This window comes from Peromyscus leucopus, chromosome 2 (genome assembly GCF_004664715.2).
Source record: "Peromyscus leucopus breed LL Stock chromosome 2, UCI_PerLeu_2.1, whole genome shotgun sequence".
In the NCBI taxonomy this organism is placed as follows: domain Eukaryota; kingdom Metazoa; phylum Chordata; class Mammalia; order Rodentia; family Cricetidae; genus Peromyscus; species Peromyscus leucopus.
In genome coordinates this window covers 112,189,055-112,213,465 of record NC_051064.1, presented here as the reverse complement: position 1 = coordinate 112,213,465, position 24,411 = coordinate 112,189,055, and the positions used below count along the sequence as shown (strand labels likewise).

General features: G+C 44.5%; 2 protein-coding genes across 10 annotated transcripts in view; one reads left to right on the top strand and one right to left on the bottom strand.

The window, feature by feature from the left end:
* The window catches only part of Osbpl9 (oxysterol binding protein like 9), a 145,308-nt gene extending 137,774 nt beyond the window's left edge, over positions 1-7,534 (top strand). For 5 of the 9 annotated variants that reach the window (XM_028888842.2, XM_028888824.2, XM_028888805.2 and 2 more), the window contains 9 exons: positions 610-781; positions 2,169-2,253; positions 3,045-3,155; positions 3,360-3,423; positions 3,527-3,667; positions 4,648-4,726; positions 5,860-5,951; positions 6,536-6,671; positions 6,835-7,087. In XM_028888842.2, coding sequence (XP_028744675.1) covers positions 610-781; positions 2,169-2,253; positions 3,045-3,155; positions 3,360-3,423; positions 3,527-3,667; positions 4,648-4,726; positions 5,860-5,951; positions 6,536-6,671; positions 6,835-6,909 — 955 coding nt within the window. In that variant the 3' untranslated portion in view covers positions 6,910-7,087. Of the gene's footprint in view, positions 1-609; positions 782-2,168; positions 2,254-3,044; positions 3,156-3,359; positions 3,424-3,526; positions 3,668-4,647; positions 4,727-5,859; positions 5,952-6,535; positions 6,672-6,834 lie in introns of all 9 variants that reach the window. The other 4 variants (XM_028888798.2, XM_028888835.2, XM_028888815.2 and 1 more) reach the window with 1 other exon arrangement.
* A 202-nt stretch (positions 7,535-7,736) lies between these two features.
* The window catches only part of Nrdc (nardilysin convertase), a 73,720-nt gene continuing 57,045 nt past the window's right edge, over positions 7,737-24,411 (bottom strand). The window contains exons 19-33 of the mRNA XM_028888793.2: positions 23,487-23,573; positions 21,723-21,842; positions 20,389-20,440; positions 17,911-18,061; positions 15,671-15,798; positions 14,682-14,844; positions 13,240-13,271; positions 12,873-13,011; positions 11,093-11,140; positions 10,721-10,773; positions 10,283-10,366; positions 9,366-9,456; positions 9,124-9,240; positions 8,355-8,444; positions 7,737-8,278 (exon numbers count right to left, since the gene is read on the bottom strand). Of these exons, the coding sequence (XP_028744626.1) occupies positions 8,084-8,278; positions 8,355-8,444; positions 9,124-9,240; positions 9,366-9,456; positions 10,283-10,366; positions 10,721-10,773; positions 11,093-11,140; positions 12,873-13,011; positions 13,240-13,271; positions 14,682-14,844; positions 15,671-15,798; positions 17,911-18,061; positions 20,389-20,440; positions 21,723-21,842; positions 23,487-23,573 (1,550 nt within the window). The 3' untranslated portion in view covers positions 7,737-8,083. The remainder of the gene's footprint in view (positions 8,279-8,354; positions 8,445-9,123; positions 9,241-9,365; positions 9,457-10,282; positions 10,367-10,720; positions 10,774-11,092; positions 11,141-12,872; positions 13,012-13,239; positions 13,272-14,681; positions 14,845-15,670; positions 15,799-17,910; positions 18,062-20,388; positions 20,441-21,722; positions 21,843-23,486; positions 23,574-24,411) is intronic.

Sequence of the window (24,411 nt, the reverse complement as noted above, 5' to 3'; positions counted from 1 at the left end):
TAAAAAAAAATCAGTAAGCCCATAGAATATCTGAACCAATTAAAAGCACTTATAACCACATGATGTTTTTTGACCATAAAAGAATTAAGCCACCTGAGTGTGGTGGCACAAGCTACCTGTAATCCCAGCTCTTAAAAGAACTAGGCAGGGGAATCAACTCAAATTCAAGGCCAGTATGGCCACAGACTAAGACCCTCTTTCAAAATCCAATCGATGATTAAATTAGCAATTGGTAGTTTGGAATATAGGAAGTCTCTCTGGCAGTGAAGCAGAACACTTTCATGAGGTCCTAGAACAAGCGAAGCAGATTCGGCCCCAGAAACTAGCATCAGTGTTTGACTCGAGAGGGCACGGAGCGTGCAGAGGGAGCCAGGGACTCTGAGAATGAGGGAAGCGCTCTGTATTCTAATTGGGTGATGATTAACTACATTTGCTAGTCTTCTAACCACACGCTAAATTGAAGGAATTAGCTCTGTATGTGGTGTCAAACTGGGATGGGCGTCCACAGTTTATGTTCCATGTGGCCCAAGGTAGATCATGCTGGTCATGCTACACCAGCGTTCATCCTGCCAAAAAGTGGAGCATCACATTTGTCCTTGTCTTTTCCAGCATTAGTGACCAGAAGGATCCCAGGGATCGAATGGTTCAGGTTGTGAAATGGTACCTCTCGGCCTTCCATGCAGGAAGGAGAGGATCAGTAGCCAAAAAGCCGTACAATCCTATTTTGGGTGAGATCTTCCAGTGCCACTGGACATTGCCGAATGATACTGAAGAGAACACGGTGAGTCTCAGTCTCAGTCTGTACGTGAGTGCGTGCGTGCGTGCGTGCGTGCGTGCGTGTGCACGTGCGTGTCTGTCTGTCTGTGAATGTGGTTGAGTGTGTGCCGTCAATACGTGTGTGTTTGGAGGACAGCTCTCAGGAGGCAGTTCTCTCTGTGTGGGTCTTAGGGAGTAAACTCAGGTCCTCAGAGTTGGTAGCTGACACCCTTCTCAGTGGCCCTGTGTTATGGTTTTCATTTATTTCACACTGTGTGAAATAATTGAAGATTCCCTTTATCAGGATCAGATCATGGTGAAGGTAGTGATCTCAGATGCTCACCATACAGAGAACATTGTTGATGAGCATTTTCTCTTAAGTAGTGGGGGTGAAAGAATAACCTGACTAAGGACTGGCATTAAGTCAAATCACAAAGGCCTTGTACACCATATTGGGAAATTTGTGACTTACTCGGGTCTCAGTTTTGCTTTGAAAAAAGATCATTATAATGATTTTATGCAAACTGAGTTTGGAACTAGAATACTTAAAGAAGCAGTGTTCTAGAAAAAAGAGCTGGTTCCAACTACATTGGCAAGGTGGAATTGATGGGTGCTTGTGCCTGGATGTCAGCAGCTCCAGTTGTCAAGTCAATTTCCTATCAAAGGAACGGTAAGCCAAGATGAATTGAGACTGTTGGATTTGCAAAGGGAACTTTCAGAGTGAAATGTGAGTGTGGTGCTTGCTAGAGAAGCCTGAAGGAGAGAGATTTTTGGGTACTTGGATGGTCTGGATGAAGTTGTACAAGAGGACGGCCAGCTAGAGAAGACTAGGTACCTAGAACTGAGACCAGGGCTCTGCTGCTTATGTGTTTGTTTATTGGGCAGGGGACACGGCAGATGTGAAAGTAGAAGCTAACTGGATTCTCTCCATTTTCACATGAGTGTTAAGACTGAACTCAGGTCTCCAGGCTTGCATGGTATGTGTCTGTTGAGCCATTTCACTGTTCCAGGGACCAACAACAAAGAGTGCAGGCCGTGGAGCTACGAGGCACGAACAAGGAAAGTCCTCAGTCCACAGTGCCTGGCCCAAAATAATCGAGTGGAAAATGAGACTCCTGTATCTATTTCCAGGAGACACATTAATGTGTAGTCATTACTAAAAAGAGAGACAATTCGTACTATTTCTTATTGCCAGGCCTGGCTTTTATAGCCTGTCTCACATTAAGGCACATGAAGCCTTTAAAATTTTAGTCTAGTTGGGGAAACTACAAATCCCTAACTGGCAGTGTGGGTAAGTGCCGTAATGGAATGTGTGTGTGTCCAGGAAGGACCAGAGATATGCTGCTTGTTAGATCCTGCATTGTCCTGTTTTATCTGAAAGGTTTTTTAATTGATGTTGCCATTGCTTCCAGGAGCTCGTTTCAGAAGGGCCGGTACCCTGGGTTTCTAAGAACAGTGTAACATTTGTGGCTGAGCAAGTTTCCCATCATCCACCCAGTAAGTTACAGGTTTTTCCTACAACCTTTAGTCTTAAACTGTCCTAAAGCCTGTCATCCAGTGCACAACAGCCAGGTCAAATGACCTGTCGCTTGAGTGCTGTCCTTCTCCTATTACCTGAACTGGAAACTGTAATCTCAAAGACTCAGCATCACTGATTGGATCTGTACAAAATGAAGGGGTTTGGGAACCAGCGTTCAGTGTTTCTGAAGTCACCTTACCCATGGCAAACTTGGAGACCATTTGTAGTTTTTGCACAATGTATTCCAGATGTGGGGAGAATACATAGCCTCAACATCTTTGTTCAGTGTAGAGTGGAAATAATGAACTGGACATAGTGGCGCACGCCTTTAATCCCAGGACTCAGGAGGCAGAGGTGGGTGGATCTCTGAATTTGAGGCCAGCCTGGTCTACAGAGCAAGTTCCAGGATAGCCAGGCAGGGCTATATAATAGAGAAACCCTATCTATCTCAAGCAACAAAAAAGAGTGGAATATTGGAGGGGCCCAAGTTGGGGGGAGGGAGAGCATAAGCATCTTCGCCAACCAGAACAGATTGCCTGTAGATTTTAGATTAAACCTTCTGGATTGACCAGGACCCTATATGTGTGTGTTGGGGCGGGGGTCCTGCCCCCCCCCCAGCTCTGAGTGTGCTTGCTTTGGGGAAAGGGTGAAAGACACACACACCTAGCATGACTGGAAGCTTCTCTGTGAGGACAAAGGCTTCTCTGTGGGGCCAGTCAGTTTAGAGCAGTGTCTGTAGATCTCTCATAGAAAACACTTTCTTTTTCAGTTTCAGCCTTTTACGCTGAGTGTTTTAACAAGAAGATACAATTCAATGCTCATATCTGGACTAAATCAAAATTCCTTGGGATGTCGATTGGGGTGCACAACATAGGTCAGGGTAAGTGTGTGATAATGTGCATTCTAGCATGTACTGACGCTCAAGGCAAAATGAGCTGACAGTAAGGCCGGGGTCATAATTTACATGTAAACGTGAATTTGGAGACAGAGCAGGGGTGGGTATGTACCACATCATCCCTAAAGTCCATCACGCAGACGGCAGGCCTGTGGCTCTGTCTAGCAGAGGCTGTTCTTCTCTCCACAGGCTGTGTCTCTTGTCTGGAGTATGATGAGCACTACATCCTCACATTCCCCAATGGCTATGGAAGGCAAGTAGACTGCTTTCATCAGCTGCAACCTTGCTGTTCTTAAGCCACACCCCTCCTTTCTTGTCTAACTGCCAGTCTTACCTGAGAACCTTGGATTTTGTAGGTCTATCCTGACAGTGCCCTGGGTGGAATTAGGAGGAGAATGCAACATTAACTGCTCCAAAACAGGCTACAGTGCAAACATCGTCTTCCACACGAAACCCTTCTATGGGGGCAAGAAGCACAGAATTACTGCAGAGATTTTGTAGGTATTCGGTTTTCTGCCTCCCTCAGTGTTCCACTTTTCTGCAGTACCTTCCTCTTGAGCTTCTGTTAGGAACTAATCATCACCTGACTTTGTAAGCTTGTTTCCATCTTTCAAAACAAAACAAAACAAAAAACTCATGTCAGAAAGAGACCTATGCCCTGGGCCCAGAACAGTCGAGGGTGGCGGGTGCGATCTCCCTGAGGATTTGTTATGTACTGGGGAACCAAAAGACCCCCTAAGTGTCAAGAGCCCCGTGCCATAAACTCCAACCTCCTTGCCAGGTTGGGCCATGAAACAGGCTTTGTGACTTCCAGTAAAGCTTCTGGAAGTCTTCACAAAGCCCCTCATTTTTCTGTTCCTTTGCTAGTGAGAAACAGTAAACATCACACATAGGTATCTGGCACTATTTTTCCCCCCAGCAGTTAGGACCTAGGAGGCAGCTGTGTCTGAGTAACAGGGAGTTTGTGGTCTCAGAAACTGCCTGCAAAAGGGTCTGTCCTGTTGTACCCTGAGGCTTTTTCTCTGCCCTGGAAACAGTGTCCCAATGGAGTAGTGCTTGACCAATTAGTTACCCAGTTTTCCAAGAGAATTGAATTTGAATAAAAGAATCAGCTGCCACCATCCCCCTCCCCAAAAAAGAACAGAAAAGTTTACTGTTGATACAGAAGTGGGCAGGCCTGAGTGACAGGTCACACAGTCACACTGTCGTCTCATGGTCCTGAGCTTTGATGTAATTTATAGACAACAGATGGATTCTCTTCTGTGGTATTTGTGTTCCGTCCATTGCTACATGTCACACATCCTCTGAAGAACACTGTCCCGAGTAAGGAACCACGGGAAAGACGGCATCTCACTGTGAAGTGGGGTTGCAGCTGCTTTAACCAGACCTCACAGTTGCTTTCCCTTGTTCTTCTGAACACTTTGAGTAGAATAGCTTTCAACTTGAGACTAATATCAATTGTTTCTTTTCTGTTTAGTTCTCCAAATGACAAGAAGTCTTTCTGCTCAATTGAAGGGGAATGGAATGGTGTCATGTACGCAAAGTATGCAACAGGGGTAAGAACTGTATTTGCCGTTTGTCTAAGCTGCACTGTATGTCGCCTGCCCCCTGTGGTTGTTTCCTTCATCTACCCCTTTAACCAAGAACACTTGGCATCTGTTCTGGGTGAGCCTTACCTCCCTCCTCCTCACTTTCCTACAGTGCAGGTAACGGAATGGCCTTTATTCTTTTCTGTTCTCAAAACACTTAATAATTTGAAGCAGTGCTTGGCAGTCACCTGGTGAATGCTCAGTCTGTTGTCAAAAGGTTTGTAAGGTGAAATGTGCTTAGCTGGGGTTACTATGCTGTGATGAAACACCACGACCAGAAGCAACTTGGGGAGGAAATGGTTTATTTCACTCAATTTCATGTAACAGTTCATCATTTAAGGGAAGTGAGCACAGGAATTGAAGCAGGTCAGGAACCTGAAGGCAGGAGCTTATGCAGCGGCCATAGAGGAGTGCTGTTTACTGGCTTGATCATCATGCTTGCTCAGCCTGCTTTCTTAGAGAACCGAGGACCACCACACTAGGGATGGCACCACCCACAGTAGGCTGGGCCCTCCTCCCTTGATGACTAATTAAGAACATGTCATAGGACTTGCCTATAGCCCAGTCGTATGGAGGCAGTTTTTCAGATGAGGCTCCCTCCTCTCAGATCACTCTAGCCTGTGTCAAGTTGACATAAAATTAGCCAGTACAAAGTGCTAAATTAATTCGTGTTTTAGACACTCAGGTTTATGATTGGCTTTGCATCAGATAGAGATATAAGATAGTCCTGCCATGAAGGAACTTGGGTTTAATGCACTCAGTGTTTCTACTAAGCCAGGTGTATAGATTAGCAGGGAGAGCTGGTGAACTGGAGTTTAGAGAGAATCTGCAGCCTGTCTTCAGAGGCCGCTTACCATGAAGATGACTTGATAGAGGTGGTGTAGCTCCAAGAGGTATCTCTAACATGTAGTGAATGCACAGCCATGCTGAATGTGTCTGTTGAGTTGAGCCACTGAACTTCCAAGAATTATTTTAGACTTAGGTTGCATATGAAACTCACTGTGCTGAGATATATGGGATTCGTGTGTTAAAGTCTCCTGGCAAGTTGACTCTGTAGTAACACTGAATAATAAAGCACCATTCTACCTCTTGCTCTCTAGGAAAATACCATCTTTGTAGATACCAAGAAGCTGCCTATAATCAAGAAAAAAGTGAGGAAGTTGGAAGATCAGAACGAGTATGAGTCCCGCTGGTAAGGAGCCATAACTAGAGCAGCTGCCATGGTGCTTCCTGCTTGCCTAGGCCCGGGTCCAGGAGGGTCTGGGAGAGAGCATTGTAAAACAGTGCAGACTGGGCTCCAGTGCCTGGGCCCTTTGTCAGTTCCCACACTTAAGAGCTTTGTAACTACAGCTAAGTTTGCTGACAGAATTCTGCCTCTGTCCCCACAGCTGAAATAGCAGCGACATGAAGAAGCCACTTCTTGTGCCCTTAAGTCCCTGCAGTTGACCTCTTTGACCCTTTTGAGATCACATTCTTGATCTGAGTTTTTCTGGAATGAAAATGATCAGACCCCTTCATTTAACCCTTTCAGTCTATAGTAAGAAATAAATGGACTCCCTAGAGTTGTCCAGACAACCAGAGAGGCAGTCAGAGGCAAACACCTAAGTCTTAGCTATCAAGCCAAGCCAAGCCGCCTGTCCCTACTTCTTTGAGGACAGTGACTGCTCTGGTACTGTCAGCAGCTTAAGGAGGTCTGGGCTACACTGTAGCGCTCAGCAGCTGTCAGGCGGCTAGGTTTGCATTCTCCGGCTCACCAGGCTCCTTCCATCTCTTTAGCCTTTGGAAGGATGTTACTTTCAATTTAAAGATCAGGGACATTGACGCAGCAACCGAAGCAAAGCACAGACTTGAAGAAAGACAAAGAGCAGAAGCCCGAGAAAGGAAGGAAAAGGAAATTCAGTGGGAGACGAGGGTAAGTCCTGGTCCTGGTTCCTCTGGGGCCTCTTGAGAGTAACTTGTTCATTTCTGTGAACCTTCAGAGTTCCCTGGTCCCTACCCAACACTCACTGCAGTGGGTGGGATGGCATGGCATGGAATGAACACATGCACTAACTGAATCCTCTCTTCTTTTGTAGCTCTTCCATGAAGATGGAGAATGCTGGGTTTATGACGAACCATTACTGAAGCGTCTTGGTGCTGTGAAACATTAGGCTGGCAACTTGGTTCACGCCTGGGGACCAGGGCAGTAGGCGTAGCTAAGCAACAATCGATCTTCCTTCAGGAGAACCTGTCACTTCCTCTCTTATTGCAGTGGTTCCTATCTCAGGGATACTGGACTTGACGACACAGATGAACAATTAAAGTGGAAAACGCTTCCCTTTTCTCCTCTGTGGCAGTTACAATTCTGACTTCAGTCCTGAGAAAAACTTCAGGTTTTGCAGGTTTTGAAACAAGATGTCTCTTCCTTTTCTAGATCCCATGCGTTGAAAAGCATTTACACACAGACCTGGGTCTTAGTGTCCTGTCCTCTAAGAATTCTGCTCTTCAGGCATAAAATCTTTGTCTCCTAGTTCATATAATCTTGGGTTCTAGACACACACACACAAACACACTTGACAGTTTTTCCACAAGTACACCCACCTGTAAATACTGTTTCCTCAGAGTTGTTTTAGAAAATTAGAGCAATGTACGAAAATCAAGTGTTGGGAAATTTCATGGTTTCACCTATAACCTTTATTTTAGAATCGAACTATTAGATTGTATCTAAACCTGGATTAGTATAATTATATGCAGTGCTTAAGGCTTCATAAAATAATTTTCCAACCTTTTTAAAAATATGTTTCTTTCATTGCTTATAAACCAATTTGGCAACCTCGGACAGAGCTTCGCCCCAGGACTCCAGCCCCCCTCCCACCCCCCTACCCCCCCTGCAGCACATGTAGCTCAGCCTGAAATACCTTCCTGCCTTACAGGGCCAAGGAACACACTATTTTCCTCCTCCCCCACCTCAAAAAAAGCCACAGCAGATGGCTTGATCTGAAGGGAAATACAGAACTATGTTTATTTAAAAATACATTAAAAAACGAAACAGGGCAGTTTGGTGCTATAACAAATTAGTTACATGTAGGCACACAAGAACTGGGTTCTCCTCAGAGGACACAGGCCAGGCAAGCTGCTGACATAAGTGTCTGGGTCACACTTGGCTACTAGCTCATAACCATTCAGTGCAGTAACCCTGGGTTAGTCTTGCAGAGGAGAGAAAAGTAAATCAAATCCTAGGTTGCCATCGCAAAATCCAACAGAAGCCCTAAGGCAGTAGTGTAACTCCATAAAATTCACACACGTTTTTAAATACATGTTGCTTCAGGCCAATGAGACTGCAGTTTATTTGACTATTTTGTGGTAGGGGAAGAGGCTGAGTGTTGATGTGAAGGCCCTGATGTCAGTAATGGGGATGGTAGAATCTGCCATGAGAGGAGAGGTTGGCAGGTAGGTCAGCTGCATCCCTTCACGAGAATTGGAGTCCTCGCCAAAAGGGGCGCCATCTTCTTCCAGTTCATACTTCCCATATCCGACAACCTGGAAGAGGCCAAAGACTCGGGTGTGACGTTTGCCAGCTCAATGTCAGCGATTGCAAATGGTTGGTCGTACTCACATGAACGCTGAGCATTTTACTTCCAGGTCCTCTGTGAGCCTTGAACCAGCTGACCAGGTCTGACTTTGAGAAACCCTTCAGTGCTTCAATCTTGAGAGAAGGAAACGGGTGTAAGAGCATCGTTCTTGGTAGACATCGGTCCCCACTCCTCAGCACCTAAGTTTATCTTGCGGAGCTTGTCTCAGGCTGCCCCACCCTTCCACAAAAGGACAGAGATCCTCAGGGACTGGGTCTCTGTACTAGGGTACTAGCAGCTGTCTACATTAGGAAGGTGTGATTACAGCTGGGGACTGCAGCCGGAGCTAGAAACCCAGCCTTCCTCAGTCTCACAGGGCCCCTCATACTCAGCAACTGTTAAGACGGTTCAGCTGGCTCACACAATGTGAGACGTAGTGCATCCAGTTGCCTGGATGAGAGGACCAAAGTGCTTTTGTGATGGTTTCAATAATTTCAGCTAGAAGTTCCCAAAAGACCTGAAGGAATTCCACGTCCATAAAAATATAAACTATATATTCTTCAGTAGAAACCCATAATTACCCCCATAATAAAATCTCATAATAAACCTCAAAGCAGAGCTGCTCTGGCTGCAACTGGTTCATGTACAGAGGTAAAGGTTAGCATCTTACAGGGAAACTCTAGTGACTGACAACTAAAGATTTAATTCCCTCACATAATACTGTTTATATACTGTACGTCGTAATACTCAATGTATAGTCAAGGGCCTTTCCCAGTCTGGTCCCAGGGCTGTCCTGGTCTGAAAAATCATTACCTCATGGGCAAGTCGGTCAAAGAGATACTGCTGGGTCACCACTTCATTCCAGTTCCTGTCCACCTCCTCCCCAAGGTGGGTGTCCTCACACTCTTTCAACTTGATCAGAGCTGTGACCTGTTAGCCATGACATCACACCCATTCAGAACAAACTTGGCTTGTGATAGACATGCCCAGCATGCAAGCATGGTAGTGACCAGCTCTGATATCCTCAAGGCTTACAAAGACTGGGCTACAGTCACCTGAGTATTGAATGCATCTTCAGTGAGGTTCTCGATCTTCTCCTCAAAGCTGGAAAGAAATTCTTCTATCTTCTTGTCAACAGTTTCAGAGCTGAAACAATTTGGGTAGAAGCCAAAGTAATTCAGGCTCACTCACATAAAGGCTGAAAGTTTTCTACCCCAAGCCAGGAGAGCAAAGAAAACGAGGAAAAACTCCTGTTCCTCTCATCTACAGCCTCATTTCCTGGTATCACAGTGATGAAATGATAGCCAGCAGGGCCACACCACAGCTAAAACTGTCAAGGCCTTATACCTCAGGGTCAGAGTGTATGGGGTTTTGTGTGTGTGTGTGTGTGTGTGTGTGTGTGTGTGTGTGTGTGTGTGTGTGTGTGTGTTGCTCACATGTACCTGTGCCCACAGAAGTCAAAAGAATACATTGGGTTCCCTGAAATTGGAGTTATAGACAGTTGTGAGCCACCATGTGGGGGATGGGAATCAAATCCTAGTCCTCTCCAAGAACAAGTACTCCTAACCGCTGAGCCATCTGGTGGTTTTGGGGTTTAAGACAGTCATGTAGCCTGGGCTGGCCTTGATTACGAGAGGATGCTATCATTTCTAGCTTTCTGTGGTGCTAGGAATCAAACCCAGGGCTTTGTGTGTTCAGTGATGAGCCAAGTCATCAGTCCAACATCCTTTTTCACTGGTCTCCCTGAAAACAAACATTGGTAAGCCCTGCAGAGTGACCTGTAGGATTTGAACCACACCCTATGGAACCAGTAAAGACCGATTAGTCCTAGCTGGGCTGTCCATTATCCACCCACCGCTTTCAACTACAGCAAACCATGCTTAGGCACAGTTGTACAGGATCAGGGAAGCACCTGTGGTGTCCCACCCCCACCCCCGTATCTAGAATAGGGTATACACATTTACTCTCTTACTTGTACTTGGTTGCCTGAGTCCCAACAGTTACAGAGAATCCGAGAATCCCAGATGTGTTCCTACAGGTCGGGTAGACATGGTACCTGAAGCCAGACAGAGAAGTTAGAGGAGTTCACTTGGTCACTTAGTTCTTGTCCAGAGAGGCACTGAGCATGGGGTGAAGGGCTTCTGCCCTTTTGGAAGTCCCAAAAAGAACATAAGCATGTGTACAGCTGCTGTAGGCTCAAGCGAAGGTACCCACCCTGATGCTGAACTGGGTACAACTCACTTTTCTGGCTTATCCAGACACCTGAACAAACTGAAAAACTGATCATAGTCTTAACATACAAACTGCAGAAGTAGGTACTACACAGTAAGGTATGGGAGGGCCAGAGTAGACTGGCAAGTTGTCTGCAAGGGAGCTCCAGTCCTTCAAGTGCTCTTGCCAGCAGACTTACCCAAGGGTCTGCTTGGTTCGAAGGAAGTCAAAGCAGGGCTCTTCCATGTGCATCTGTAATTCAACATACTTTCCATCAGCCAAACTTCCAGAAGAGAAACCTCAATTTCTCACTCCAAGGTGTTTTTGTACGTACACACACACACACACACACACACACACACACACACACACACATATATATGTATATCTCCAAAATCCTCCCATACAGGCCTAAATGGTCTAGGTCCCTGACTGCTTATATGAGAATAAATGACCACCTGACCTTCCAATTACAAGTTTCTGACTACCCCAGGTCCACAGCCCTTAGCCATGAAGGCTGGCCTCAAGGTAGGTAGACCAGAACTCCTGAATACCACTTCCATGCACTTACCACGAGCAGCTCCATAAGAGTGTACTCTCTTAGACTCCTGGCACCTGACTGAAGGGAAAACTCGATCAGACAAGCAATGGCTTACGATTACAAGCAAGGGTTTAACAATCTTGGCATCCGCTTAGGTTTCACTCCCTAGCTTCTTGCCCCAACAATCCTGTTTACTATGCCTGCCTTCCCACGAGCCTGAGAACAGGAATAGTGCTGGGACACCTGTATGGTTGGCACTCGTGTAGACTTCCAAGTAGACATGGGTGAAGACGACAATACTTAGCCTGACAGCTCCTGCCTGCAAGGCTCAGGATACACTGTAAAATAAGTATGTAGTTCAAGGCCCCAAGGAGCAGGAAATGGTGAGTGACTGTGGAGGATCTGAATCTGTTTCTCACTTGAATAGTAACTTCTGCAGTCAAACACATAGACACAAACCAAGTACTCGGAAGGTACCTAGGGAGTGTGGAGAATAGCAAACTAACTCAGACTCAAAGGATGGATGGAGGCCAAACAAGGCTGTTGGTAGCACATGTTGGAGTAGGTCTCCTGCAGGCTTCTGACAGATTCACTCCTTATCTTTCCTATTTTGCCAGAGGAAGAGGATAGAGTGATTAACAAGCACCAAGAAGTCCTGTTTGCCTTTAAGAGGGCCACCACATAAGCAGTCAAGTGTGTTCTGTGAAGAGGGAAAGAGCTTCCTAAAGGAAGCAGTCAGTGTGACATGACCACGGCATCGGGCAGATGCGTTTGCTTCTGACAACCAGGACAGTGTCACAGTAAGAAAGGGCGTGGAGAGGAGGAATGAATGACTGGAGAGAGAGCTCAGATGGGAGTGCTTGCCCTATAAGCACAAGGACCTGAGTTCACTCCTCAGAATCCACATTTAAGAAATGCTGGAGTTGGGCCTAGGATTAATTCCCAGCACCCAAATGGTGGCTCACAACCATCTGTAACTCCAGTTCCAGGAATCCAACACCCTTTTCTGGCCTCTGAAGGTACCAGGCATTCGTGTGGTACACAGACATACGTGCAGGCAAAACACTCATAAAATAAAAATAATTCTTTTGAAAAAAATTCTCAACATGGTGGCATGTACTTGTAATCCTTGGGCTCACTGGCCACTAGCCTTGCGTGCTTGGTGCACTCCAAGCCAGTGCAGCACCTTTGTCTCAATGTTTTTAAAGGAAGAGGTAAGGGACCGGCACCTGAGGCATGATCCCCAAGGCTGGCCTCAGACCTACTTCCACATGCACCTGTAGGAGCCTATACCTACAAGAGAGGGGGAAGACTCAGGCCCAGGCTACCAAAGTCTCCAACACCCCACCCCCCCACCCCGCCCCCTCCACCACACACACAAAGGAGATCTGAGTCCCAGAGAACAAAGAACTCTGCCCTGGATTTACCATCCCACCAAACGCATGTGAAGACTTTTTCTCATCTGGCAGTCATTCTCTTTGTTCTGCTGACTGCTTAGCTAGGTAGGTTTATTTCATTTCTTTCCAAGTTGTCCTTTAAAATATCTTATTGCTTGGGTTCTGTTAGGGACTACGTAGGAATTTCCATCACATTTTATTATGTGTTCTACATTACCAACTGATTAATAAAACAATACTCAATGTGATTTATTTTAAAAAGAGGAGGCCCATTTTACCGACAGTTTTTCAATGCAGAAACTCCAGGGGCGGCAAATGGCCTGGAGTTTAATGCAACCAAAGAAGGGCCTTTAAAGCCACGGGTGAACTCGTGCCTAGCTCTGCAGAGCTGCTGTGCAATGGGGCCAACTCACCTGGGAGTACACAGTGACTTCCGAGTTGGCATCGCCTTTATTCAGAGCTCTGACTTTGCATAAGTGGTGGCCGCTGGGCAGCTCCACCACCTGGAACTGCACAGGCATCCCCTGCTCCAGAGGCATGAAGTTCAGCTTGCTGCAACAGAGTCAGCGTGGGTCACACGGGCAGACCTTATGCTCTCCCGCAACCCCACACTGAAGAAGACAGGTTTCTCCTCCCTTCTCAACTGCTCTCTTTATATCAGGCTCAAGAAACCAAGCAGAGGGAGGAGCTGCAAGAGCTGTGAAGAAGTCAGCTGAGCTACAGTGTAATGCTTCTTCCTGGGACGAGCACTAAACCTCAGAGGAAACAACCAATACTTACTCAACAACGTATTTCAGGAAATCCATAGACTCCTGAAAGGTAAAAGAGAATAATTCCAATTTTCTAATTCCCTGCAGCACTTAGGACAGACAGCATTAGGAAAGCAGAGAGTCTGTCACCTAATCCCTGGACAAGCTGTATCAGGCTAGTTATGTTCATCAAATACTGTGTGACTCAAGCTGCCCCTCTGCCTAGTGTGTTGACATTTTCCCAGCTCCCCGTTTCACATGGTTTACCTAGCTAGGCCATACTTATGTGTTTTGGAAGTCTGGGCAGCTGACACATCTGCCATGGTAGAGTAAGCAATAGAATAGCCCTTGACTGACTGAGTGCATCCCTTCTGTTCCTCCTGAGACCTGGTTTGCCTATACAATGCTAAGTGCAGGTGAACTCAACTCGGAAGTGTTCCTCTGCAGCTATCTCATGACACCAAATCCTCAGCCCAAACCCCTGCCTGGCCCTCCCACTGTGTCAGACAGACAACTAGCTAGTCCCACTTTTCTAGCTATTGAGACTTGGAAGGTCTTCCTGTTGGCAGGGTGGAAACCAAGGCTGGTTTGGAAGATAAAACCAGAAAGAAGGGGAAGAACAGAAGCCACAGTTCTAAGAGTGACCATTTTTATATTCTACAAAAGGCCACTGCAGCTCAGGTCCCTCTCCCCAGGGAGTTTGGGCATCTTCTCCCCAGTTGTCTCCTAAGCACTTTTCATTTATTTCATTATTTTCAGCCTTCATCATTTTCATATAACATAGCTTATCACTTAACAAAGTGTACAGTTCTTAATTCCAGGAAAAATTTTAATCCTCAGGAGGCAGAGGCAGGCAGATCTCTGTGAGTTCAAGGCCAGCCTGCCCTACAGAGCGAGTTCCAGGCAGCTAGGGCTATACAGTGAAACCCTGTATATATGTATGTATATAATTTGTGTGTATGTGTATGCACACACACAAATTTGGTTAACTATAGTCACACTTGTGAGACATTTTCAAAATATTTCCATCTTGGAAAATCAGAATTATATATTCATTAAACATCTCCCTTCCTCCCTCCCAGCCCCACTGGCCCCTGGAAACGAGCATTCCACCTTTTCTGTCCATCCTACTACTTAAGATACTTCAAAATTAAGTGGGTATTTCACTGCTTAGCTTGCCTAAGCTCAGCATGCAGGTTCTGGCTGTGCACGTAAGTACACATACTTCACCACTCTCCTCTCCTATTTTAATCTCTACATTCTGGTTTTCTCATATGGTCTTCAGCAAATTTAACCAAAACAAAATTAATAACAAACCCCTTTTTCACTCAATCATAAACAGTCTTCTTCATATGACCTGGCCTGGCATCAGAGGTCAGGAACTCCTACCAGAATTTGCCGATGCTAGCTCAATAAAACCTTTAGAACAATGTAATTCATAGGCCCCGCCTACCATAAGAGCACCTCACTCACCGTGCTGGTGACATTCCCTTGTACCAGGCCTTCAACAAAGAGCTGGGATTTAAAGTCCTTGACAAAGTTCAGCAGAGAATCAAGGGAAAGGCCATCCATCAAAGCCTGGTACTTGTCAATCATAGACCAGCGGGAATATTCCAGGATTAAAAGCCTCACATCTCTGTACAAAGGACATTTAAAAACAAATGTTGCAAGAAATGTATCTGCAGAAAAATGTTAGGTCAAGATTCTGTAGGAGACAAGTGATTCCCATCATAATGTATGAAGGAGAAAAATGCCAAAATAGCCAAAGTAGCAATTAAACTGCATACAAAGTTTATCCACCAATACAATGCACCTTCCTGTCTCAGGTATAGAGTGAAATATTTCATGTAAGTTACTAAGTAAGTCAAATTTAACTAATTGTACACCATTTTTTAATTATTGCTGTTTTGTTAGAAGTCTCACTAATGTGTAATTCTAGCTAGTACTACAGTGTATATGATTGCAGTGGCCTTAGTTCACGATCAGACCAACTTCACTCCTCATCTCCAAACTGCCTCCATAATAGCTACTGGATTTCTCGAGTTCTTAATATCTGTGATTCAATTTCTTTGTCACTTATAAAACAAAGCAGGACCTGTGTTTAAGGTACAGATACCCAAGCAATGAAGTCCTGAAGGGGCTTAAAGCCACGGAGACAAAGGGCTGTGTCTACTCACAGGAGCCTTCTCTGCCCTTCCCACAGAGTTCTGCTATCAGTTGAAGAGGAGTACCCCAAGGCACCTTTTTCTGAGTCACACACCAAGATACTCATGCAGGTAGCAATTAGCCAGGGGGTCCATGTCACAAAGGGTTTACACTTGCACTCAGGTGTTCGGCTCCCTTCTGCACTCTTCTCGACAGAGGAGGTTAAAAGGTACTGACATGGTGAGCAATTCAATTCAGCAACTCAGCCGCTGCCTCCTACAAAGTCGAGCGTTTAGGCATATCCCACGTGTACCTACTTGGCCAGAGTCTCAGGCTTGATGAGGATGTTGAAGTAGGTCTTCTTCAGTTGCTCCGTTATCATTGTGAAGACAGCGGGTGTGGAACTGAACTCCGCCAGGTAGTCAATAATGAGCTGAAAGAGCAGCTAAAAGAGACAGCACTTTGAGCAGCAAAGCATGGAAAACACTCAACTTCAAGGAGGGAAAGCTTTTCTTCAGTAGCACCAGGGCCAGGGAGGAAAAGGTACTGCAGGGGACCCAAGAGACGTCCTCAGGACTCAGTCCCCAGAGGCCAAAGCTGCCACATTCCTCAAAGCTGAAGCAATATGCCTTCAGTTTTCATCGTTCTCCTTCCAAACTATTTTTAAAATGTGCCCTTAATTGAAAGGGTATTATATTTGCACATAAATTTTGGAAGCAGTGATAACTGTTTAATATTGAATTGTCTTATCCAAGCCAGACATGGTGGCTCATGCCTTTAATCCCAGCACTTGGGAGGAAGAGGCAGGTGGATCTCTGTGAGTTCAAGGCCAGCCTGGTTTACAGAGCATGTTCTAAGATAGTCAGGGATACATAGTAAGACCCTATCACAAAAAACAAAACAAACAAAAATTGTCTTATCCAGAAATGAGAAGTTTTATGATTTTCATTAGATAGAACTTAAACTTTTTCCGTTTCCTAGGCATTTTTTCCCCCAACATGTAACTCAAGTACTTGTTTCCAATCATTTCTAAAGGGCAGTAACTGCTTCGGAGGGAAAAGCCTATTGGATCAACCATCACAGTTGTGCCGTCAACCTCCTCACACTAAGCAGCTCTGTCATCAGGAACGTAGCCAAAGTGCATTATTTATTATACAATGTTATGTTGAATTTTCAATTTTTTTTTTCTTTTTTGGTTTTTCGAGACAGGGTTTCTCTGTGTAGCTTTGTGCCTTTTCCTGGAACTCCCTCTGTAGTCCAGGTTGGCCTCGAACTAACAGAGATCTGCCTGCCTCTGCCTCCTGAGTGCTGGGATTAAAGGCGTACGCCACCACTGCCCAGCCCAATTTTCAATTTTTTTTTAGGAAGTTTGCACCTATATTCTGTAAGTAAAATCAGCCTTTAGTTTTCTACACATAAATATATATTATTAAGTATTAAGGTGAGGTATACCTCAAAAAATAGAGAACACCAATTTTCTAAGATTTGTATTTTAAACAGCTTTCTAAGCATATTTCCCAAATGACATTCACTGTATTCTGGGATTTAATTTGTTTGAATCTTAAAGCTACATTTGAAGGTGGACAAAAGTAAGTCACTCCATAGTGCCTCCTGCTAGTCAGACAGAGGCTAAGGTAAAGGGAAGAAGTTTTGTCAGCATCGGGCTGGATTCTGCCAGGTTCTTTCCTGTGTGACCTTTCTTACATGAACCCAGTTCCCAGAATATTAATGTCCTTCCTTAAATCTGTTATTGCTCTTTTGTGAGACTTTACCTCAGACCAAACCTAAATGCCAGTGTGGGCTTCAGAAAAACAGAGAGCAAACAGAAGTGAGATCAGACCTAAATCGGAGGTGTTTCCTATGCACTGTCAGTTACATGTTAATGTCTTATTACTATATATACATATATATAATGTATATATTTACACATTTCTTGGGACTAGACTGGGCGGTGGTGGCACACAACTTTAATGCCAGCACTTGGGAGACAGAGTCAGGCGGATCTCTGTGAGTTCGAGGTCAGCCTGGTCTACAGAGCGAGTTCCAGGACAGGCTCCAAAAGTTACAGAGAAACCCTGTCTCAAAAAAAAAAAATCTTGGGGCTGGGGAGATAGCTCAGTCAGTAAAGTGTTTGCCACACAAGCCTGAGGACCTGAGTTCCACCCCAGCATCCATGTCAGAATAAGCCAGGTACCATGGCACCCCGAGATGGAGGATCCTTAGATTGAGAAGCCCCAGATTCAGGGATAGGTCTGTTCTAGTCTGCTTCTCTGTTGCTGTCATAAAACACTGACTAACGCCAGCTTACAGAGGACAGGGTTTATTTAGCTTACACTTCCACATCACAGTCATCACCAAGGGAAGCCAGGGGAAGAACCTTGCTACGTATGTTCAAAGTTAGAGCAGGTGTCATATGCAAGGAAGACCTATGACATTGCCCACGGGGAAGCCCTCCTATCAAAGACCACATTTGGGCCTCTGCTTAGTGCTCTGGAGCAACAAAGATAAATATGGGATTTCAAAGCTCCTCTGAGAAAAACAGAGCTCGTATACTTACAGGTAGTTTGTGGTTGAATCCTTTCACTCGAATAATTAAACCATGTTCTCCAGCTACCAGTTTATACTCCAGCTGTGCCACATCCGCTTCATAAGCTGGTTCAGCAAGGTTATGAGTAAGAATATTGACGAAGATGTCAAAGAGGACAACACTGGAAAGTACAAAATATAACTGGCATCATTAATTGGCAGAAAAGACAGGAATACATAGACTTGTTTCTATCAGAGGAAGAACCTTCACCGTTAGTAAGGTGTTCCTTCTCACTCTAGAGCACACAACTCATGAGGTGTGAAAGGAAACCTAGCTTACTCAGGACCCAGCCTCACAGGTCTATCATAGGAATACTTCAGTAGCTCCCCCAATCTTTTCACGTCAGATACACACAGAAAATGACAACGTGCACACGCACAATGAGGGAATGATCCAACTAGCCATCAACCCTGGTACCAATCAGACTTAGGATTTCCGACTTATAAATTTAAAATATGAGGAAAGGAAGAAGAGTAACACCTGGGGGTGTGGGGTGGGTAGTAGGAATGCTCACCATTTAAGGCTGGATTTTCTAATTAAGAGGCAAAGAAAAAGAAATGCAGCCAGGTGGTAGTGGCATGCACCTTTAATCCCAGGGCTCAGGAGGCAGAGGCAGATGGATCTCTGAGTTCAAGGCCAGCCTGGTCTACAGAGCTAGTCTCCAAGACAAGGTTCCAAAGCTACACAGAGAAACCCTGTCTCAAATCAAGAAAACAAAGAAAAAGTGCACTAACGCTTTCTAAGCCTTTCCTATGATCTCCCACAGTGCAGCTATCTATATAAATACATGAATAATTTGTTTAAAAAAACCCAAGTTATAATTAAAAGTCTGGAAGTTGGGGTTGGAGAGATGGTTCAGCAGTTAAAAGCTCTTGCTGATAACCTGAGTTCAATTCCCAGTACCCACAACAGACAATTCACAACAGCTTATAATTCTAGCTCAAGGGGATCCAATGCCCTCTCCTGGCCTGTTCTGGAACCTTCACCCACATGAGCAGCAGCACCCCACCCCACCCCTGCCCTACCCCTGCCACTAGTCAGTCAGAGTCTCTCTCTCTCTCTCTCTCTCTCTCTCTCTCTCTCTCTCTCTCTCTCTCTCTCTCTCTCTCTCTCACACACACACACACACACACACACACACACACACACACACAATTTAAAACAAAATAAATTCTAAAACCCTGCAAGTCTTCAGGTACTAGACAGGGAGCCAGCCCCTGGATGGCTCTATCCCTAGTTCAGAGTGAGGGCTGGACTTTAGGGCCTTCCCCAGTGCAGTCATTCTGTGACTTGCTTACAAGCTATTCTAACTTGTTTAGAGCACAGAAAACAAACAGAAACCATAAAACAGCCAGCACAGCTCAAGTACTGAAAGAGAAAATAACCAACTGTTCAGACCGAAAGAAAACTGCTTTCCAACAGTTAAATAAAACACTCAGCGTGCTGGCTCCGAGGAAACACTCCTCAGAAGAGTCTGCCTCCATGGTACTGATCTCTTCTTAGTTACTGCTGATTCTTCAGCTCTGGCTAACCAGACACCACAGATTCTTTTTTTTTTTTTTTTTTTTGGTTTTTCAAGACAGCGTTTCTCTGTGTAGCTTTTCGCCTTTTCCTGGAGCTCACTTGGTAGCCCAGGCTGGCCTCGAACTCACAGAGATCCGCCTGGCTCTGCCTCCCAAGTGCTGGGATTAAAGGCGTGCGCCACAACCGCCCGGCTACACCACAGATTCTTAATGCAAAATATCACACAAAAGGCCCCATGGAGTCTTGGCTTCCCTTTGACACTTTGTAATAAGGCAGGCTTCATCATCTGCACCACTCGCAGCATTCTCCTCCAAGGTCCCATAACAGCTCCTCAAGCTCTGAACACTCCAGGGATTCTCTAGCCCAAAGTCCTTCCATAGTCCTCCCCAAAACATGGTCCAGTCTGTCACAGCACTATTCCACTCCTGGCACCAGCTTCTTAGTTAGGGTCATCACTTCTGTGATGTGAAACAACAGCAACTTGGGAAGGAAAGAGTTTATTTTGTTTACACTTCCACATCACAATCCATTGTCAAAGGAAGTTAGGACAGAAAAGCAGGGCAGGAACCTGGAGGCAGGAGCTGATGCGGAGGCCATGGAGGGGTGCTGCTTATGGCTTGATGGCTTGCGTACTCATGGCTTGCTCAGCCTGCTTTCTTATAGAACCCAGGACCACCAGCCCAGGGATGGCACTACTGACATCAACCGTCAATCAAGAAAATGCACCACAGGCTTTCCCACAGGCCAATGTGGTGGGGGCATTTTCTCAATTGAGGTTCCCTCTTCAAAAAAAAAATTCCAGCTTGTGCAAGTTCACATAAAACTAGCCAGCATAGTCAACAGTTAATTTTTTTTTCTTTTTCTTTTCTGAGGAAAAAATAACAACAACAACAACAACAACAACACCAAAGCCCACACACTCACTTTGCTGCAGACTTCTGTATCAAAGGTGAGATCAGATGGAAACGGATGTAGGCTGGAAGAAAAAGACCGCGAGTGAAACAGAGAAGCCAGAGGGCTCAACCACTCTAACACCCACTACTTCCCCAATGTGGCTCTGGAAGTCTAAATAAACTACTAATCCTGAAAGCTTCATTACATGTTTATTCTCTTTTATCCCTACAGACTTTATTACTCTTAAAGCTTTTAAAGGGTATTTTTTACCATTCCAAATAAAGTATCATAGAAGGCATGCTTTAACCTATGGGAGTATCAGACACATACAGAAAGGTCTACGAATAACCATATTTATCAGTAACTTCAGACAGGCAAAAATACGTATACAAGTCTACAAGTTAGGACATTAATCAAGCAACTCAGTATTCACAGAAGTCAGAACAACAAGTTTTCTAAAGAAGCTGAATCAATGGCAATTACTATTTCTAAGTTCTTATAAGCCATTCAAGAGACTCTGATGGTACAGCTTCAACTCCCCAAACCTGGGAGACTAAGGCAGAGTGGTTGCCATTTGGAGGCAGACCTGGACATACTGAGTGAGGTTTTGGAGAAAGGAGGCACGGGGAGGAAGGAGGAAAGGGAGGCTGTGTAAAGGACAGAACATTGGTTAAATGGCAGCCTCAGACGCTGACTCCAAGCTGCCAACACAACAACACAGTTTGGGCCATCATCTAAAAGATAAGGAATTTAGAGTCTGTTTAGTCCCAAACTACACATGATTTATGCTAGAAGCAAAGGGCAGAGATACACAATTGGGGAAGATTCATGTTACAATTCTGGATTAGGTTTTCTATTGTATCTAGGAATAATTTTCCTCATATCTTATTCTATCTGTTTTTAAACATAATGTTCAAATAATATAATCAATCCTTTAAGATAATCAAATATCTGGTTCTAATTTCATTGTACTGAGAAAGAAAATACTTAAAAACAATTTCTTTTTAGAACTGAAAATTTAAATTGTGTGTGTGTGTGTGTGTGTGTGTTCAGAGGACAATTCTTAGAAGCTGGTTCTCTCCTCCCATCACGTAGGTCTTGGGGATCAAAAGTCAGAACATCAAGTTTGGCATCAAGTGCCTTTTAGCTGCTGAGCCATCTCAGCAGCCCTACAGCTGACTTTCTATTTCCTAGAAAGCAGATGTCTATCCAGACTCCTGTAAGCACAGGAGCACACTATTCATCTGTGAGTGTAAAGCAGCTTCCCAGGGAAAGTGATGGGGAAGGAGGGAGGCGACAGGAACAGAGAGGTTGCTATATAAGAGAAAGATTTCCTACTTCACTCCTTTAGAGGCAGATCTTACCTTTGGGGATTTTGAATTTGTTGTCTTTCTTATACCACAGGCAACCTTGTGCAGTGTTCACAATTTTAGCAGGGTATTCAGTTTCAAGGCAATCAAAAGCCTTCAGTGTAAAGTCCGTGGCTAACAACATGAACAAAAGAGTGATCACTTTTCAAATACTGGAATACAGTGCACACTTGGACCTTACATTAGATGAAACCTGAACATGTCTAATTCCCAACAGTAGGTTCTTATCTCTGGACAGACATTCAGCTTCATTCCCTTTCTCAAGTAATTGTTAACTAGAAGAAGGTGGCCTTTGGGTCAGGGTACTTGTATAACTCAATCTTTGAATGAATATATTCTTCAATAAGTATATCCTTAAGGACTCTGAAAGGTTACCAAACAGTTCTGTTCAAATAAACCCTAACTTGTCATTTCACATTAATGGCAAACTGTTTAGCTAACATGTTAATTAGGTAAGAGATAACAGATAGTTATTAAAAAGTATTGATGGAGCTAGAGAAATGGTTAAGAGCACTGGCTGTTCTTCCAGAAGATCAAGGTTCAATTCCCAGCACCCACATGGTTACTCTACAGATATTGAAAATTCTTGGGCCGAACCATATGTACCTCATGTCATGTGGGTGCTGGGAACTGAACCCTGTTCCTCTGCAAGAGCAACAAGTGCTCTTAACCACTAAGTCTGCTATCTAGCCCCTTGACAGTATTTTAAAGATTCATCACATTGTAATACATATTAATACTTCCTTTCTTTACATTACTAAATAATATTCTAAAGTATTTGTGTACCAGTTTGGTTCATTGACCTCGTGACTCTTGTGACTAGTGCTGCCATGAGGGTGCAAGGACATGGATGTGAGTGCCTTCTTTCATCTCTTAGGGATATGGATGATGAATGGAACTGCTGGGAAGGAAGGGGTCCTGAGTAAACTATAGTTACAAACATTTGTAAAAACCTCAAGTTTTTAATTTTCTCACTGAAACTTAGAAATATATTTGTCAATGCAAACTAATAGATAGATGCCTATTTAGAACAAAATGTTTTGAAGTAACACCATTTCTATATGCAATTAAACATTTGGCTATCTTCCATTCACATAGGCTTTGTAAGGTTTCAGCACTCATCACAGCAAACTCAAGCCCATTATGCTGACTTCCCAACCCATCTTCTTTTTAATACGTTTGCTTACTGGGGAGGGGGTATAAAGACAGAAACAACTTGCAGGAATTGGTTCTCTCCTTCCACCACATGGACTCCAGGGATGAAGCTCAGGTCAGACTCAGTGGCAAGCACTTTCACTTACTAAGCTATCGGGCTGGACCTGATTTTACAACCTTCTCAAAGTTTCTTCCTATGGAAGGGTCAGCTATGACCATTAGAAGCCTGGTTCCTCCGATGACTTGGATAAGTCACTTTGCATTCTAAATTTGTTTTTCTCCACTGGAAAACAAAGACAATAGTAATTCCTACCCCAGAATACTGCTGATATCCTAAAATATTAATTCATTTGTAAACACCATGTACTTCACATGGGTTTTTTTATGCATACAGTGTTCTGTCTGCATGTCTGCCTGCATGCCAGAAGAGGGCACCAGATCTCATTACAGACAGTTGTGAGCCACCACGTGGTTGCTGGGAATTGAACCCAAAACCTCTGGAAGAACAGTCAGTGCTCTTAACTGCTGAGCCATCTCTGAAGCCTCACAGCAATGTTTTATTAGCACATGGATCAACATACACAATGATTACATTTTACTAACCTATGTACTTGTTTTCAGCTGGAAGGTGAAGATCTGGATTTAAGTTAAAATTACTCTTCCACAGTTCGGCCCAAGAGTTTTCAACATCTGTAGAGAGGAAAAACAAACAGATCCAACAAATAATGCAACACTCAGAATTCTCTTAACAAACCATCAACTGGTCTTCACCACTAAATCTCTCCTCAGACACAGCTACAAAACCTAGAAACTTGCTAGTCAAAGCAGGACCCAGCAGCAACGCCATCATCTGAGACAGTGTTCAGAATGCAGACTCAGGTCCTACCCAGACTCTCTCTTTATTCAGAGTCAATCTTTCTTCCTGTACCTCCCTCCCTCTTCATTTTTAGAGACAAAGTCTCATTACATAGCCTGCATTATGCTCTAACTGGAGTTCCTCCTGTCTTGGGTTCCTAGGTACTGGGATTATTAATATGTGCTACCACATGTGGCCAGAATCTATTTTGGATCGCCACGTGACACACATGCACAGTGAAGTCTGAGAAGCGCTCTCTCCCCCTCCCCTCTTTTCTGTTTGGTACTTTATTTGCATAGAGCAGGAACTAGGCAGTGATGCCTCCTGAGAAACAGTCCTCTAAAACAGTGGCTCTCAACCCTCCTAATGGTGCGACCCTTTAATACAGCTCCTTGTGTAGTGGTGACCCCAAACATAAAATTCTTTTCATTGCTACTTCATAACTAATTTTGCTACTGTTATGAATAATGACGTAAATATCTGTGTTTTCAGATGGTCTTAGGTCACGAACCCTGTGAAAGGGGTTGAAACCCACAGCTGAGAACCACTGTCCTAAAACAAAGTGAAACCAAGGGCTGCCTTGCACTCAGAGGCGCTGGCAGGAAGATTCTGAGTTCCAGGCAGCCAGACCTACATAGTAAGACTTTGCCTCAAAAACAATAAGTAATATCA